Source organism: Haliotis asinina, chromosome 10 (assembly GCF_037392515.1).
Source record: "Haliotis asinina isolate JCU_RB_2024 chromosome 10, JCU_Hal_asi_v2, whole genome shotgun sequence".
Classification (NCBI taxonomy): Eukaryota; Metazoa; Mollusca; class Gastropoda; order Lepetellida; family Haliotidae; genus Haliotis; species Haliotis asinina.
Window position 1 is genome coordinate 11,084,787 of NC_090289.1, and position 19,954 is coordinate 11,104,740.

At 36.5% G+C, this 19,954-nt stretch overlaps 1 protein-coding gene and 1 long non-coding RNA gene across 2 annotated transcripts in view; one reads left to right on the top strand and one right to left on the bottom strand.

The window, feature by feature from the left end:
- The window catches only part of LOC137298439 (homeobox protein Hox-B6-like), an 81,391-nt gene extending 66,973 nt beyond the window's left edge, over positions 1 to 14,418 (top strand). The window contains exons 2-3 of the mRNA XM_067830707.1: positions 8,216 to 8,865; positions 11,241 to 14,418. Coding sequence (XP_067686808.1) covers positions 8,328 to 8,865; positions 11,241 to 11,482 — 780 coding nt within the window. The 5' untranslated portion in view covers positions 8,216 to 8,327 and the 3' untranslated portion in view covers positions 11,483 to 14,418. The remainder of the gene's footprint in view (positions 1 to 8,215; positions 8,866 to 11,240) is intronic.
- Positions 373 to 19,954, bottom strand: part of LOC137298440 (uncharacterized) — a 105,888-nt gene continuing 86,306 nt past the window's right edge. Inside the window, exons 4-6 of the long non-coding RNA XR_010957747.1 lie at positions 12,477 to 12,539; positions 7,549 to 7,704; positions 373 to 1,377 (exon numbers count right to left, since the gene is read on the bottom strand). This is a non-coding gene — a long non-coding RNA (uncharacterized lncRNA). The remainder of the gene's footprint in view (positions 1,378 to 7,548; positions 7,705 to 12,476; positions 12,540 to 19,954) is intronic.

A 19,954-nucleotide genomic window follows, 5' to 3' on the forward strand; every position in this document is an offset into this window, starting at 1 on the left:
ACGTCTCTTACTATTCCTGTGTCAATGTTATTTCTTTGAAATGGGTATTTTGATGAGGAATTGATTTGCATCAAAAATATTGATGTATATTTCATAGTTACGATGATGTATTTGTTTCCGAGGATTGTGTGGTTGCGTCAGAGGATCGATGTTTTGTCGCTTTTATGATGAATGTTTGATGTTGAGTAAAGCGCAAGCATTGCTTGTTGGAAAGGTAGCGCGAACATTCCGATATTTTACTGTTATAAAAAGACAAACTAATGTTAACACGTGAAAAGAATAATTAATGTGATTTCCTTTTGTATTGCTCGTTCTACTGCAAATACGGTGATGACAAAATGACAATTTGATCTGGCGTTTCTACAGAAATTTTATTCAAATGTCTTTATCTTTGTTTAAAAAATTACATGTGGAAATATCATTATATAATGTCCTTTTTACGGCATCTTTTCAAAAAACTAATTATACTCAAGTCCCAATTATAGAAGACGTTCGGTAATTAGCTTGGAACCCAATAATAATAAACACGGGAACACCAGTGTCAGAATTTCGTTACTTCAACCGTATGTCCTCCTCACTAACATACCCTCCTTTGTGATGGAAATTGCTCGTGGGGTTCACTTTGCAAATAAGTCAACAAAAAAATCATGATTTTTGTTTTGTTAACGATTTACCAGATTCATGCAAACATTCCTTTTTCAAGTTTAACATTTTCTCAAAGCAATTTTTCATTCTGAGGTGGTGCTCGCTTTCTTTCAAACATAAACCGTCTTCGTGTGCAAGTCCACAGCAACTGTTGGTAACCCGATTCCAGCCAAAAATGTTTGATGTACATTTCTTTTGTCCTGTCAATCATTCTAATCGTCCAGTATTACATCCATTAGGTTGCTTTTCTTTTCGTCTAAATATACCGGTTGCTGTGGCGAAAGAACATACTTACCGCTGTCTTTCAACAGCTTCATGAATACACTCATCATTATTTTGAATATCCAGATGTACTTTGTTCACGAAGTCCGGTGATGTCTGTTTCTGTCATTTGTGTTTTGTCATATCCATGTATCTTGTAAGTTTTCGTTTACTCCGCACAGTTAATATATATCTTGCCGTTATCATTGTTTATTACTGGTATAAATAGCTCTCCTAGCCTTCAAAACAGTGTGGACGATCGATGTGAAAGGATGAAGTAGTTAAAGCAACACAAGAGAAAATGTTATTAGGGTGATAAAACTTATCAATATTTAATAAATGGCAACTCTACTTCTTGAATCAGTTCTCGTTTATAGCAAAACAGAACACTTTTCCAGTGTGAGTGAAATATTTTTTATCATCTTTTGTTTGAAACATACTTACGAAAACATCAATTCTCACCTCTGACATCTGAAAGAATAAGATAATGAATTAACGTATGATAATATTTGTGAAACTATATGAATATGTAATTTAAATTGAGAATAAATAACTAAATAACTAACGAACTAACGAACTAACTAACTAACTAACTAACTAACTAACTAACTAATTAAATAAATAAATAAATAAATAAATAAATAAGTAAATAAACACCTTTGCAAAATCTTTTAAACCCGGTAAAATCTGATTATTCTGATTATGGTTTTCATCAAAGCCGAGATTTGTGCTAAATTAGCAAGCGGAGCATTTCTTTGCCTCCCGAAAGATCTCCACGCTGTAGACACAATTTATAGCCTAGAAACCCCTTTAGTTCATAAGGTTAAGTGACGGGTGCCAAAGGGATAAAGTGATTGGTGGGAAGTGGTCACGTGATCTGTGTTTATGCTCTCAGCCGGGAAAGCAGTTCTTATGGGGGTAAGTTAGCCTCTTAAATCCTTCCACAGATGTTCTCGTTTTTATTGCAATATTCTTGAAAAATGTTTTTGCTTATGATGTAAACACTGGCAATCTTTCTAGCTCAGGAAAGAATGTCAGTCACACTGAAACACCATTGTCGTTGACAAACGTGTAAAAGCGAGTCGATTTCGATGACGTTAGATTTATACTTTTCTGGCATGTGTGGCGAGATTATATGATCTCGCTGATTACTTAACAGCACTGCGGGAATTCGTGATCAATGCGTGCTTCTATTGTTTTGAACGTTTAGCGTTAGGTAGCAGATGGTCAGACCTTGAGATCTCATTTGAATCGGACTTCTTTATGTACACAAATACTGAACCAACTGCACGGATTTGTTCCATTGACGGGTTGCTGAGAATTGTTTAAGCGAACTCTGAACTGTTTATTTGCTTTTAATATTTCGAATCCCATATACGTATGAAAAATCGACAGATGATTCATATAATTAAACAGATTTCATAAAAATAATATGTTTATTGATAGTATACTCAGAAACTGATACATTGTATTATTTATTACATGGAGTATCCTGTACTACTTCAGCTGTAGCGAGTGACAAGTAAACAGTATCATGTAACAATGGCAGGTGATGGATGCACATTCAAAGAGAACCATAAAAATATGTCAAATTAACCATTCATTTCGGATATACAATACACGGCAATTTATTCATACTGATAGAAAAGTGTTCATGATACTCAACAGAATATTCACCATGATACTCGCCTCTCTGCTTCGTTTCCCTAGCGGAAGCCTGGATATAAACACGCGCTGTATGCTTGGTCGAAAGGCGAGAGATTTATTACGCTTTGTCGATAGTAAATCAACGCTGGTTTATGTTCTCTGTAATTAACCTGCGAATCACAAATTTATCTATCACTCACTTTGTGTTTGTAAATCATCCATACCAATCAAAAATTTCATAGCTACTTGTAAGGCTTATAAATTCTCTGCTTTTTGCTACGGTATAGTCAGTGGCGAATGTTTATGATCGGTTAACGGGCAAATCGGTTTTCAAATGAAATGATTTTTTTATGATCTGATAATGTACCGTCTATGCTAGTGGAACGGTTTCAGTATATCAAGTGACTGTGAGAGACTGCACAGCGAATTAACGACTGCTCGGCAAAGCCTCAAAGGTTTACGGCCTAGGAGAGAAGTCATAACTATGTTATTGTCATTGTACTTGCACCTTACCAAATCAAGCGGGAATCGTTCGTGCTCTTGCGCGTTACGGGCCGAGATTTTACTCTGACATTCTGCAAAGCATTTAACAGTGAAAATCAAGCGTACAAAATTACACGAAAGACGAATTTGAATTTTAAACCACTTAAACGACAAGAAGTTTAAATATTCAAGTCCAATTTACTCGATTTGTGAACCCTGGTTTTGGGCCGTGGAATGGGTTTGAGTCACGGAAAATCAGTATTTGGCCACGTGAAATTGTTTTAAGATAATTCACCTGGCACACCAGTGCAGTGCGGTATTGTCAGATGATAATCGAAACGATAGGCGAAGATCGCCAATGTCAAAGCAATTATAACACGCTGTTTTAAAACGGATGATATTGTTAAATTTATTGCTTTAATTCGGCCTAATTACAACTTGAATTTTCTACGTCATAAATAATATTAATATGGGGTTAGTGTTTTTTCAAGAATTATGAGATGCCGTGTCATAGGTTAATGGAAATTTTATCAAATTAATTTAGAATATAATTGTTGTTTTTATCGTTGATGTTTTGTCTTAAGAAGTTTGCCAAACGACCTGCCCTGTAATAGGCTATTTGTAATCATATCTAAGCACTAAACCGCCTCATGTTCAGATTTTTCGTAAAGAATGTACATTCGTACACCACAAACAAAATTAATATTGTTTGAAAAATGAAAGCGTTATGTTTCATTTCGCAATGTGTTACATGCATACACGATAACAATGTTCCAGGTGATGATAACACAACAGACATCTAGTTTCTTATCTAGTTCCTAACATGTTTAAACCTAAATCCATTAAAATTAATTAATAAACCATTAAAACCGAACATCAGCTTATAACACTGCCAGTCTAATAGTACAGAAATGTATACAACATTGCACCTTCCACCCGTCCAAAATCTTGATTGTAGATATAGATATTAAGAATGAAACTGCACCTTGACAAAAATACATTTGCCCACCACGTTGAAAAAAATAAATAATAGATATTGAACTAAACGACAATACAAATTTTATTGAAAACAGATGGGAGGATGAAATTCCCATCTACCTACGAGCTACCGATGTGCTAAGCGATATGGCGTATAGCTCGAGTAACTTGGCGCTATGCTTGAATCGTTACATGATTTATGCGTTTTCTTTTAACGTTTTATATGCTTAAACGGCGGGGGAGAAAAAGAAATGTGCCTTTGATCTTTTGCCGAGTTTAGAACGGATCCTGACTTTGAATAGACGTCTACGAGAGTTCTCAGGTGGCTTTGCTATCAAAGCCTTCGGGAGCGAGTTGTGACGCGTCTCTTCTTGCTTTGCATGCTCATATTCGGAGTTTGTAGTCCCGGGCATTGAGCAAAAAAAAGAGGCAAAACGCGTGTATGAGACGCATAGCCTAAACATCTGAGATCCCGCTGTGTAGATTTCAAAATACCGTTCCTAAACAGATCGAAAGAATACGAGACGGTTTTAAGGTGTATAAAGCTATAACCGGGAAACGAAACGAAACGTTCCCATGTTTGGTTTATTCGAAGTACGATCATTTCGAGAAAGTCATTGCCTAATAGGTCGAAATTAAAGCGAATTTGTCTTGTGTGGAAAACTACAACTGGGCATCCAGACGAAACGAAACATTAACAGACATTCTTTTATTCCCCCGTCGTGTTTCAATGGGTACAATTTATTGGGTCATTTTCTCATCACTTTATGGAGTAAGGGTGATTGCCAATGTCGGCTAATCAATTTAAGGTGTTAGTGATTTTTCAGACTAGTTTATCGATCTTATGGGCTAAAGTGACCGTTATGTTGAAGAAGTCTTGTAAACGTTATATCGATTGAAGATATTAGCTGTTTCGTGCAATAAACAGCCCCGGGATTGATTTTTACAACTACCCGAGCGCCTGGGCGTTGTAAACGAAAGCTATAAACATCACGCGGGTCTCCTGTCGAGGACAAGTTGATGTTGATCTGAAGAAACTATATTGTACTTAGGTAGAATTTAGAAACGAATTAGTTCTTATTTCTATTACCCGTCAAACAGAAGCCACCGCAATACGTACTGTTCTTTCTAACAGAAAAGAAAATATTGAAAAAGTAGCCCTAATATAATCGATTCAACCCAAATGTTTTTCCGAAAACGAATAATTAAATGTCTGTCAAACTTACAAAACATTTCGATAGGACATGACATAAGAGTGATATATTTATAACAACAACGCGTTTTATTAGGATTGAGGCATATAGTAATGCCAGCATATAACACATATAAAACTATGATGAATTATTCATATTAATATTCGCCATTCAATATTTACTGATTACACGTCAAATATATTTCTAGTATTTATGTCTTAATAGGAAATATTCTGGTTTTTTATGCTTTTTCCATTAAAAAGATATCTTTTACGTTCGTTAAACGAAATGAATGCTTTAATACTACACCCCAATCTATTGTTTTCGATAGAAGTGTTTCGGCAATTTTATATCTAGTAATGAAACAACGTTATTAATTTTTCTTTAATATATCCTTAAATACATTTTACTGTTAAGTAATACAAAATTTATTAATGTTAGTTACAAAATAATTCCTTGGAAAATAATAAAAAGGCGTGGACGTCGATATTAGTTTCCATTTTATTCACATTATCAACGGAAGATGCTGAAACTGTAAATGTGTTGTCGTCGGAACTATGTAAACATAGCTGCACTTGTCGAGTTACATGTATGTTTCATGTAAACCACATGTATATTTCATGGCAGTCAGTCTTGACAAGGGCTCACCGTTTGTTCCTTGTTAAGGTACAGTGAAATGTCCCAGGTGATATGGAATTTAGCACCACTGTTATTCACGAATGGCAAGCTGTGTAATTATTAATTCACTAACAGAAACGACAACTGTGTGGGTTTTATTTAAGTAGCAAAGTGAATAAACAAGAAAGCAACTGAACTGCAAATGGAAAATAAGTTTTACCTGAAATACTTCAAGTGATAAATAGTTTGTTGGGTCAAAATATATTCATTTAATATATCAGAAATGTGAAATACCACATCGTCAATAAATTGTTGAATATAAAGCGAATAATAAAATGAACATGGAATTATTTCATGGACGTTTGTAAAATTGATTGATGAAAACTACCACGACGCTTAATCTATTACTCAAAGGCAATATTATAAAATAAATAAAATAAATCCTTCCTCAAAATATATCAATTTAATATTTTTATCAAAAATATGAAAGGGGTAGAATATCTAACTAACGGGAATTAGCGTCAATCTTTGGTAACATCAAAGGTGTAATGGTAAAGTATGACTGAAGTTGGCGACATTTTCTAACGGAATGTCGTTAATTGAGACACTTGGTCATGTCGAGTCACAAGCTTGTCTCTTTTCATCAATTTTGTGTGTTTAGCTCAACGAATGAATGATGAATGTACGATCTATCGCCACAGTTATGTTTAAACAAAATGGCCGGAAAGCCCGCAAAATGGCGTCGACTGGGAAACCAGCTTGGCAGAAAGATTGATTTTTTACAGTTAACAAGAACAGGCGAGTTTTCTCTCCCATTTCCGCTGAACAATAGCTAAAGAGATCTAGCAGGAGTTGGTAATGTAGGAAAATGACCAGTAATAGACAACGGTGACCACTACAGTAAGTGATCTTTATTCACAGTCAAGTGACATTTACAAGCTTTGCTTTAAAAGAATGTCAGCAAGGATTTGTTTACATTGTGTCAAGGCTCTTGATGCTTGAAAGAAACAAGTTAATTGAATTTTCGATAAATTGAGCTTGTTGAGTTACCATGTACGATTTGATTTTACTCACATTTGAATTTGATACCACTCACTTTAATATATATTTGCATATTTTTAAATCATAATTATTGACATGATTTTTGTTTACTTAATTTCGATATTCGACTAAAATATTGCACTTAGGAAAAATTAGTTTTTGTCGGAAACCTTGAGGGGACCTGTGGGTCGCGTTTGCACACTTTGTTTAATACCTGTGACAGTGAAAATACACTGATTAGTTCAGAAGAAAATGGCACGAGGATATGGGTAATTTAGGTCAAATTACAGCAACATAAATACTTATTTCGTGTATTTTGCAATATCCCATGTACACAGTCCGGATTATTTGTCGAGTGTTATATATATGTTGTGTATATATATATATATATATATATATATATATTACTCTTTCGCGCATGACTGGTTGAAGACACGTGTCATTCATTATGTTCACAAGAGCCTTACAATTTATACATAGCGTACAACAAATTTCTAACGCAAAACATATAACAGACACGCATTCACAACAACATTCACAACAACGATGTTTCATATGCCGATATTTCACTACCTGCCTTGACTTTCATCGAGGGTATGTCAGGCAAAATCTGCATCTGAAACCAACTTAGAAAGTTAACGAAACTGTGTCTTATCGTGTTAAAACTGCGATATTTTCTTACCTCCAAAATTTAAATCCAGGCAGCGTGTACAAAGGTTCGGTGTCTTGTGTTGCTCGGGCGCAAATGCGAACGTGGCTCTACGCGCCTTTGATGTCACCTCACTATTGTGGGTCGGGGCTGATTTACGACTTTACTCCTACGACCGTTTCTCGGAAGCTAGAATGGATAACAAAATATTCCCCATGTAAAATAAGTGTTATCGGTGTAGGTGATTTATGATAAAATCAAAGAAATCTCCTCCGCGAATACTATAGGTGCATTAAGGCACCCCCTCACTCCACGGAGCGTTTTTTGTCAGTCGTTAAACTTCAATGAAATCACTTTGGATACTTCGGCAAACTGCAAAGCGCTTTATCTATCCATGTCTCCTTCAGATGAAATTTATTTAACTGGAAATAGATTTGGGAGGGAGGGAAGCGGACACAAAGATTTTATGACCAGGCCCCGGACATTGTTCGGGGGGGGGGGCTCCTGAAGAGACTTAAGCCAGGATTGGAACATTAACAAATAATGATAACCTACACATTTTAACATTGTTTTCTTCTGTCTGAAGATCATGGTTGATTGTGTCGTTGAGGGTTTTATTCTCATCGTAGAGCCTGTTTCAAAAGACAAGGGTAATTTCCAGTAATGCAGCTTATTGTTGATGTTCTCTGTATATTTTCAGGTCTGCGGGGCTGACGAGATTAATTAGTATCTGTGAAGACTGGAGGGCGGGAAACGGTGGTTGAACGCTTTTGAAGTTGTGCTGTGCTGCGGCTTCTCATTCGTTTTCAAGGATGGAGGGTCCCACTATGAGTTCCTACATCCCGAACTCCTACAACACTAGCCTTGACCCAACATCGCTCGGTTCGTGCAATGGCGGACAGATTCACATGACGCCGAACTCTAGTTATCCTTCAGTTCGGCAGCTACAGAACTATTCCTATTCGTCGTATAATGCTCAGTCAATGTACCCCCGTTTCCCATCATACGACAGACTGGATGTCCGGTCCATGGGGGGTCACGCCCAGTCAAATGACTTTTATCGCACACATGAGAACACTAATCCTAACAGCGAAAACTGTCGCCAGTTCGGCGAACGAATACCGGAAGCGGACATCCCAGAATTCAGTAGCTGCAAACTTAATGGCGGACACGGGTACAGTGATAAAGACACAGTTACTGACTTGCCGCAATCTGACTCCCCTAGCCCATCACCACATGGGTCAGATGGCTACCCAGCAGGGTGCCCAAATGAAACGGGTGGCGACACCGGAAGTGACAGCAACTCTACCTCAACACTTCCGGTTTATCCCTGGATGAGGAGCCAATATGGTGAGGCCTCTTCCAAAGTACAAACGTTAAACATAGCAAAACAGCATTCTTTACTAACAGAAAGAGCAACCAAAACCATAGAATTTATATTTTAAATATGTAAACAATATACGAAAGAGCTTTAACTAGAGGTCTAATTTTTACCATTTCGCGACGACTACAATTAGGTTTAAGCTGGGCTGAAATAATAATTTGTAATTTTTCCTAAATAAAGCAGAAAAGAAACACTAGCCTTCTACCCATTACCATTGCAATATGTAAGTGCCAACGTTTTCAATTAAGCGAAAGACTGTCGAAATTCCAAACACAAAAATTATTAACATATAATAAATATATTTAGCAGCTACACATTATCTATATCTTATATTGAAAATAATATTGGCATGTAGGAATTGATTGGAAACGTGATATTACCGAAAAACAGAGCATGAACAGTTTGTGTGAACACATGCTTTCGATACACGGACATACATGAAACTGTATCATCTGTTTCGTCTATCTGTAAGCGCAGGTGTGAATTGATTGTTGTAATCTCGAATTTTCGTCTGACGTTTGAGAGAAATGTGCCTAGTCTTTGTCGCCATAACCTCAGCAGTTAAGTGATGACAGTCACGCAATATACTAATATTTTATCATGGCCCAGACTTCAAAGGAAAGACTAGTCTCGTTCGCATGATCACATAACATCGATAACCCTACAACGACCTGTCATAACCGTCGAGCTCCATCGAGTACAGGGAAAAAAAACATGCAGGTGGAACAAAGGACGGGCAGAGTCGCTTCCCCTTAATTGTATGCTTAGATGTTTGAGTGGCAAGCAAAGTATCGTTGGTGAAATGTTTCAAAATTTGTATATCAAACTCAAACGGTGGGAGTGAAACCAATATAACTACTAGTTTTGATTTCGATTTGAAATGATTTGTGATGAATACACACACCCACATAGACTACTTTTGCATAGTAAGTAATACCGAAAACGATATTTCATGTCATTAAATGGTTATTTGTTTTGAAACAAATACGTTTTTATGTCAAATTTCGCATACATTTTTTTTTGTGTGAAATTCCGCTGAAGATTTACAGTTAAGCATTTGATAAAATCATAAATATTGAAAAGCATTAAGATACCCTAAAAGTATATGCCCCAATGTTTCGAAATTATGTTTAATTAAAGTTAAGGGGTAATGCACCTTACAGAAGATAATGCTATTAACATAATTACCTTAAAACGCTGTATCTATTAAGTGACAAAAACTCATAAATCTTTTAGATATAATAACTTGATGAAAATGAAATAATCCTAGCTAATTGTATCCATGTTAAAACGAATCATCTAAAAAATGCATCAGTTCATCAGTAACTTATAGCAACATAATTTGACTAAATTTTCGAATTCGAAATGTTAGGACATGTTCAATAAAATAACTGTATTTACACGGATAAAAACACATTTATCTTCTTAAATATATGTACAAATGAGCGGGGAATCAGAGAATGCTAGTATTGGCTGCTAGAATGTGTGTCTAACTGAAAATTAGATCAGTTTGAGGAGAATTGTTATCACAACTGTTATGGCTGTGGTTTTAAATTAAATTGGAAAAGGAAAACTGAGTGATAACATGGACAGGTTAAAAGAATAAAGAGTATGTTCAAAACAATGATTCCTGAGAGAAAACCGTTGCAGACAAAAATAGACCCTAACTGCTAAGTATGATAATTTTTGACGATTTTACGAAGCAGCGGACAGTTGTACCAACGAATCGTTTGAAAATACTCACGGCGAGTACCTGCTGCGCTGGTTTGTTTTTAGTGTAAGGGAGACAACTCCTGGCACTCCTTTGACGGCATTCTCCGTAGGGGGTTTAAAATATCCAGGACGCTTGTCACTTTGTTTGTTTGTTTGTTATATATTACAAAGTATCTCGTTTCTCCAAACATTCATTAGCGAAAGCCTGATCATATAAACAGAGTGAGAATTCTGGCAACATTTTACGAATATATTGCATGGTCCACAATTGCGATAGATAGGTTTAGAAATAGTATTTTCCAGATTATCAAATTTTACATAACTTCACATATTTGAAATTTTGCAAAACACGTATTATCTTAAAACATTTACTGGTACACCCGTCTAGAAATACGTGGCAATTAAACATGTTTGCGTTCGAATATAATATTTATTTGCAAGTTTGATCTATCAATTTATATTTATTCTGCAGTTATTGTCATGTCAGATATTAATGAGCTGCGTCTTTGCTAAAGTTTAATCCGTTAGTGTCACAGATATCAAGATTTCGTTATCCACATTTTCCAAAAGTCGTAAAGTTTGAAGTTTACATCAATCAACGCTACTCTTATCATTTCTACCATTGCAGGACCTAACAGAAAGCGTGGCAGACAGACATACACCCGATACCAAACCCTAGAACTGGAAAAGGAATTTCATTTTAACAGATATCTCACGCGCAGACGCAGAATAGAAATTGCGCATGCGTTGTGCTTGACAGAAAGACAGATAAAAATCTGGTTCCAAAACAGACGCATGAAGTGGAAGAAGGAGAGCAAGCAGATCGATACACCAGGTAGTGAGGGAAGGGATTCCGATAAGGAAAAATAAGGCATCATAGCAAAACTGGCAGCGACAGACTGATGGGGTTGGAAGTCCGACAGATGCCACCGAATTAGGCCACGCCCACCGCATGCTGATTGGTGGCCTGGTGTTGCGTGACAGTCATGTGACGTAACTTGTCATAGTTAATGGTACTATGCACACAGTCACTAGTGAGGCAGTCCGCCTTGATATCTACACGAGAAAATGCCTTGCGGAGAATTGATGGATTGGTCAGTTTATATCAATTTCTTCAGTGCGAATAATTATTGCAGTGTGTTCATCGCCTTTGAATATATTTACCTTCATACTCAATTCATGACAGATATTCTGGACGTTATGTCTACAGGATTTGAAATTAGCCTTGTTGTAAAGTTTTCAAATGGATGTAAGCAATATTTTTGTTTTCAATGACTCACGATAATGATTAACTGTTAGACCATCTCGTCATTTCTGACAAACCCCACTTAAATCGTCTTGGGGATAGTGAATTTAGTCCATTCCATCCTTTCACGGAACAGTTAGAAGTGTTGACCATAAATGATTATTGAAAAAACGTTTTAGAATATTTAACTTCCTTAATGTTTCCTGTGTTCGAAAATATGTAATTTCATATATATGAAAAATCAAAAATTGCCAGACTCGATTACCAGAAATATCAAGAAAACAATTTCATGTAAGATGAGTTTTAATTTGGTGATAGTTCAACGAAAATGTGTGAATGAATCGTGCGATAAATTAGGTTAAAACTTAATTGGGATGAATCATTCTTATAAATACTTCATTCTTTAGAGTTTTGACAAAAAAGCTTTTCCTCAAGTCTCCTGGTTCTTCAACATTCCATTAACAAGAACTGAGGCAAGTGACATTGCATCATTTGCTTAAGTGAACCTTAAATTGTGTTCTCATCAAAGCATTGCATGGATAAATTAACTCACTCTATAATTCAAGATTTAACAATTAAATTTTAATTTGATTCCTAATTTAAAAGTACCACACGTACCTCGAATTCTTTGATCTTCCACGGATAATGTTGTCTAACGTCAGCAGAGATGACACTTCAATTCTAAAACCAAAGATTAAATATCAGGATGATTTATTTTTTAAAACAAGCGTTGGTTGCATTCCATTTATAAATTTACAATCCATCACTTCTAACGTAAGCGGAACTACATACCAAAGACAAGGGACTATTTTTTCTAGCATTTCTACGCGGTCGAAAGGGTACTTATCTCGGTCGTAAAAAGGGTATATAGTAAATGTTACGTTTATGTAATTCATTTTATTGTTGTTATTGTACTGCATATCATATGAATGTTGGTTATTGTTATTGTGATTGTGTACATGTGTGTCAACATGTCTATGTCGTGCGTTGTCTGTGTTCATGCATCTTGTTCCGAAATATTCACATACACATTCACAAATCACGTCAGTCAGCTGTATTACCAACTTCATTATTCAGTTATATTGTTATACACATTAAACCACATGCAGAAAACAGCATTATTATGATATTGTTCAACGTGCTCTTTATTTTCAGTTTTGAATTTAAAGATTTATGAAATTAAAAATGAGATGTTTTGAATGTAAGCATCCTCACTTTCTGACATCCTTGCGAGATTATGTTAGTCATTGTTTTACTTAGTTACCGTAGCTTTATAACATTTTATAAAATTAAATATTTAATTGAATTTTACGGACAGTCTACATGCTGATTGATCTATTTGGCCAGTATATTGAATATAAATAGCCATGCTCAATTTGTCTTTGATATATAAATATCCTTCAGCTTCCCCAGAGTCGTAACACACTTCAAAGAATTACAAATTCATTTTTTGTGCTGCATATGTCTTCAATAGTAACAAAAATTAGTTGTGGTTTAAAAGTGTTTAACTGAAAGAGAATTGCGCGAAATTCGTTTTCCGACAATTCCGCTGTACCTACAAAACGAGAATGTTGTTACGATATTGCCAATATATCAGATCGCTTGGGCGAAATAGAATATACTTTAATCATTGTTGGCTTCTTGTAAATACGCAACATAAAAACTTTAGCGCTAAAGATTAGCTTCGCCAGCTTCACCAATGCCGCTTCCAGGTTTACATGAATTTGTGGCTTAAGTCTTAATGTTTTATAAGAAATAGCTACAGCCAAAGAACTACAAGTGCCATACTTTGTTTTTGAGAACTATACTATCGTACAGATTTAGCTTGAACGTGCTTCAATGTTATTATATTTGGTCACCTCAGGGGATAGCGCTAGAAAGTTTCTTTGCGTATGAATAATTCAACGCCAAAAAGAAACCTTACCCCTTCCGGCATTCTGCCAGTGCTATAACCCTGCGCTTTATTCTTTAAATATTCTTAGGGTACGTCCTTTTGGGGTATTTATTTGTATTTTGGTTTGTTTGTTTTTTATAAAAAATAATTTATTACATTGAAATTGCTAATAAATGGGCTAAATTATGACAGTGATGATATTTAAAATTAAATTTCTTGCATTTGGCTGAGATTTGTCTTCCAAACAATATTTTGTCAACTGCGTTTAACAGTAATTATTGTATTCATATGTTTGTATTCCACACAAAACTAAATTTGAGTTCTGAACGAAATATACATATTATAGTCACAAAATTATGCATTTTTTTTGTATTTATTTTTGTTTCACTTATATTCAGGTCATAGAAGTTATGCCATATAGCTAAATACAGAAAAGTGGGGTTTTTAAACGACAAACACTGTCATGCCGATGTGGGTGAACCGCAGGCAATGTGTCTGGCAATCGGTTTATAAGTCGAACATAGTGTTGTACCTTAAACTGTGATAGTTTCAGCTTGGCATTTTGAGATTCATCCTGCATGTCTTATAGCAATTTCGCTCTCGTCACGTATTGTTTATATATGCAATTGCATATATTATTTGCTACAGAATAAACTATGAAACAGACCAGTGTGTTTTGTATTCATTTTCATGTGAATATTTAAACAAGAAAATTCATACATAATACGCAGTTTCTTAGAAATGTTTCTGTTTTATATTACAGCACCGGTACTATTCCTTATATTTAGCTGCCGTTGCTACAAATTATATAGCAAATATTATGTTCAGTAATGAAATGTCGTATTTAATTGAAAACATAACCCCGCACGACTCACCAAAACAATTACGATATTAAGGCTGTTTGGTTCGGGAATGGAAAATCGAGAAATTTTACCAAAAAATGTCAAATATCTTGGCTTTAGTGTGTACTATAAGGCAAAAAAAGCTATTTATGTTTGATGCATATTATACACACGAACGAAAATATATTTAATGGTTATTCAACGGTGATGCGTTTATTACGAGTTTTGGTTTAAGCGTTGAGTTCGAAGCATTTTAACCCAAAACGGTTTCATCAACGTTTGTAATGTTGTGTCGTACGTGTAACGGTAAACTGAAAATATTGTTGTTTATAGGCATACAGCACACGTCATAAATTATTCTGTCAGTGACAAATAGTACGAATAAACGAATAATATTTTCAATCGCTAAGAAGGCGATTGGTTTCGTTGGGAGTATAAACACTTCGTGTTAATAGAATCAATGTAATATCGTTGAAAAAATATACTTTCGTTACTTATATCACGAGAATTCGTTCAGAAAATTAGATCGTTCGCAAGGGATCAGTTTCGACAAATCACAGTGAAGTGTAATGAGAAGGAACACAATCGGTAAGTGACTCTGGAATGGTGTGACCCAAACACCGAAAGAAATAGTGAGAGTTAAATTACTCTTCGTCAACTTTACCTAGGTACGTGTTATATACAGAAAGAAGAGGACATATGTGAATTTATGACATTCCAACTTAATCAGTAGCGCAGCTCCTCTTTTGAGTCACTGGCTCGGAACTAGAGATATTAGACGCTAAATATATGTAACATACATAAATATATTCTCACATTGTATGTACATAATTGGATAAACTAAACATTTACCTGTTTGTCCGACTTACAACTAATTGGATAAACTAAACATTTACCTGTTTGTCCGATTTACAACTAATTGGATAAACTAAACATTTGCCTGTTTGTTTGACTAACCACAAAAACCTCAACATAAAATGCATGGCTTTTTTAAAGTTTGCCTCTCAACTCATGCCATCTGTGAGTTGTTTATGAATTTACAAAACTGTCTATTCTCATTGCATTCCTCGCTGTTTGTTGTCGATTCTGGTTGAACATCAATTACATGGAATGTGTATGTAATTGACAACAGGGCAGAATACGGGGGAGATGTCATGCAACATTCAAACGCACATGCAATCCAGTGTTTGTCTCTCGTCATCGTTATGACCGAATTCACATCTTTTGTCAGAATGAAACATGTCCATCACTTTTCCATAAATTACCACGCATTATTTGCGATAGCCCGCGCGACGGACCGGTGACAATGACATAAATTTCTTCTAAATCTGACAACCCCCAAGCTTTAATCATTCTCGCACGAGATCTAAATCGATGGTAATCATTCGATTACATTTTAAATTCAATGTTATTTATCAGAATGTGAATGCCCCTGTCTGCGGGCGAAGTCTCGCGAGACTTGACAGGCGGGTCAAACCCGGGTCACGTGGTGTTTCGGAGATTCGACCAGCATGGATGTAGGAGATACGATGGCGGTAGTGTTCGTCATAACGATTTAGCGTGCTAATTTCTTGTCTCATATTCCTACTATTGAAAGCCAGTCGACCTGAATTTATGGGCAGGTTGGACCAGGGTCAATCGCCATTGTAATAGACAACTGAATTGTAAATGACAGTGCTGTTAGGCGACTCTTGTAATCTGCGGTCAACGTTCAGAAATGTCCCTCAGTATTTGATTTGGAGTGCCTTTTTTCCTTTTTCCAAAGTTAAAGTTAAATACGATCACTGGATCTAACCTATTTTCTTTATCTTGATTTAACACCGAACGAAATATACTAGAGAAAATATTTTTTATTACCCTCGTCACTGAAATCGTCCCCTCTTCCGTCGCGCTATGGTGCCTTTGCTATGTACAACAGCTATATATCAGAACATGTCAATTAAGGAATCGTAAAAGTCCATTAACTGCGTTGAATTACACTCCGACATTTAGCCAATATCTCAACACAGTTATGTGCCCCTTGTGAGCTCTTTAGCCTCAGAAGTCTCCTTGTGCTTCGTGAATCGTGACAGCGCCACCTCGCGGCACTTACGTAATCAAAAGCCAGCCAATGGCTATTAAGCTTACAAATTACGTAATTAATGGCCGGCCATAAGGGAAATCCCCCATTATGACGTCGATACGGGGGGTGTTGTCTAGCTGGAGACCTGTCTGTTCGATTCTTACACAACATTTTCTCTTATCAACCACATGGCGACTGTTCCGATGGATGGCCGTGCACATGTCACCTTGTCTGATTGTGATCACGTATAATTGATTACTTGAATAACCGATTATGTTAATCGAAGATGTTAATGGTAGGCTGCGACAACAGTATTGATTATCCATAATCGTTTACTTCCATTTATTCGTTGAAATTTCCGTGTCCGGTGGCGTTAAACTTACAATGGTTTAAATTCACAATTCTTTTGATGTCAAGTGGATAAAAAGAACGTTGGGTATCGAAAAAGTCAAACCATCGACTCGAACTCGTTCAACGAGACGAATCAAATTCTCAACAGCTGCTCTCAACAAACATGAAAATAATTGGTGTTATTGAACTCGGGCATTCCAGTGAAAAATATTTTAAAAAATGGCATAACATGTGACGTCAAAATGAAAGGGAATTTCCCCCGAAATGCTCCCCTCGTTTCATATTATAATTTAAATGCTACATTTGAAAAATAGAACCTCGTAGCTGGAGATCTTTGGGACGAAATGGCATCTGAATTTCGAGACGAGTGGATCTTTTCTATCCTTTAATACCGAGGGTATTGTTGTTGTAAATTAAATCTTCATAAATTATAACGGTATAAAGCTTTTAATAGTAATGAGGTTTTCGTGTATGTTTCAATATGCCCGAAAGAAATTCAACATTGAGTGCATGTAATGGGAAACCGCATTTGGCAATTAAACAAAGACACAAACAGACATAAGCATCTTCATTCGAAAAATGCCATGTCATCTCCTTGTGTCAACTTCAGATGTACGTATACATTTCACAATTTGTCATTATTTGTCAACCTCAAAATACCAAATACATGCACGTATTGCTATCGACTGCGCTCGAATGTTAATATCAGCAGCCAGCATGTAAGTGCATAACTATAACGATAAAGGTTTTTATCCTGATGTTAGAAAGATGCAAGTTTACTTGAAAAAAACGATACATCTGTCATCTGTCACATCCAGCGTGCTGTGTGCTGTTTGATGTATATATGGACGCGGGAGTGGCGTCAAAGGGAGGTAAACATCGTCTACATCATATATCATACGGACCACTACAAGAAATATTATCTCCTTAAGAAAAATAATATATTGTTTATTCCAACGTTTACAGCGGATTGAAAAATGTATCTAAAAATCCTTTAAATTTTCCAGGCGATGATGTGGTTTTTTAAACTAAATCTTATGTTTTTATAAAAGCATGGCTTGAACGAGCGGCCTTTTGGGGATGACTAATGTCTACCGTTGGTGATTTGAAAGAAACGCTATATTTGCCTTGTTAGACAAAGTTTAGCTAAAACATCGTGGATTACTGCACTGTTGCGATGATCCATACTTTCATGCTTGGCATCTCTTTTCGAACAAAGCAAACAAATAAAATACAATAAGGAAAGAAAGATATCGATCTGTTCAACACAAATGCCACAAGTCGGTATGTCTGAGATTGTTTACAGCGCACGTAAAATGCCTTCCATAAGAGCGCTGCAAGGACAATTGACCAGAATTGACGCCGGACGAAAAGCAATGTCTATGTTTTTCAAAACCATTACAATATCAACCATGAAATATATTGTAAACAAACTTTAATAAAGAAGATCTAGATAAAGTTCATCCCAAATTCGTTTCAGTGCATGTGAATTTATATATGTATACGGAGAAGCAATGAGTACTCTAAAAGGGCGTGAAAACCTGGCCACGATATCAGGCCCACGGGAGGGATAGGCAGTGAGCATAACAGCATTGCGGAGGGGGTTTATTGATGCTTTGCTGTTAGATGTCACTGCAATCAGTTTAAATGCAATGTCTGTCTCGATGATGATGCGTACTCATCATCTTTTTATTAACATCCCTCTTCTCACTCCGTCCGCCGTTTCGGATCCTCAAATCTCGCCTTTGGTCTACAATGACTAAAAGCATATTATCACAACAGCAGCAGGGTGCATTCTTTCTAGGGGTAGTTTATCCCCTCTAAACCTATCCTCCCGGATCATTATATACAGGGCGTAAATGCGTCCGAGACGTCATGGCATCCTCGGGCTGTTAAACTCGAGATGGAATTCAGCATCCGCTGAGAGGACAACGCTGTATCCCTGTCAGAAAACACGGGAACTGAGCGTCAACGGAGGAGAGCTCAATCACAAATAAAAGCCACCTCTACTGGCATTACAGGGCTGCTTATACACACTGCCAGTCTCATACGCCTTGGTCATAAAAAGGGTATAACATCCCTGGCTCTGTATAATTCCGAGCATACTTCTCGTATTATACCGTCCCCTGACAGCTAACACCTGTGAAAGAAGCACGAAGGTAGATTGACATTTCGTACCTTTTGTACGTTATCTTGGGAGGGATGTCACAATTTAACCTCGAATATGTGACCCCCCTGAGAAGGAAACTGCCAGAGTGATGAAATGTAGATTTAAGAAGCTTTATGAAACGTATAGGAGATATTACAGGATTGCTGAGAAATGCAGTGAGGTGTTGTTGGTTATGGTGCATTTGTATGTTATGCTATAAAGTGCGATGCAAAAATATGATGTTTTTTCACCGTTTCGTAGTAGGATGTAGTGTCGGTGTGCACATTGTATCATATCAGTCCTTTTACGCCTTTCAATATGAAAGGTCAGCAGATATAGAGTATAATATGAAATGAAAAATCAGGGACTGTAATCAGAATGGATCTGACACTGGACCTTGTAGTAGGCACGTGGCAGTGAATTATGGCATCTTACACCCGGTCACATGTAACCATGTAACGGTTAAATGTGACGTCTTTTGTCACTAGGACATCACTGTAGCCACGTCATACTGAAATGTGATGTTGGAGACCACTGGTCTGTGAACTGTGACCTCTTAGATCACAGACCAACTATTATCCATCCACAGTGAACAACGATGCGTAGCACACTGGTCTCAATGTGTATATGTTGAAATGTGACGTCTTTGATCAACTTTGATCCACTCTTGTCCATGACAAAGGGAAATGTGACTGAGATCACTGGACCCAACGTGTCCATGAGTCTGTAAAATGTAACGTCTGAGATCGTTGGGCTTCCGTTGTCCATGATGAAGGGAAATGTGACGTCGTTCATCAT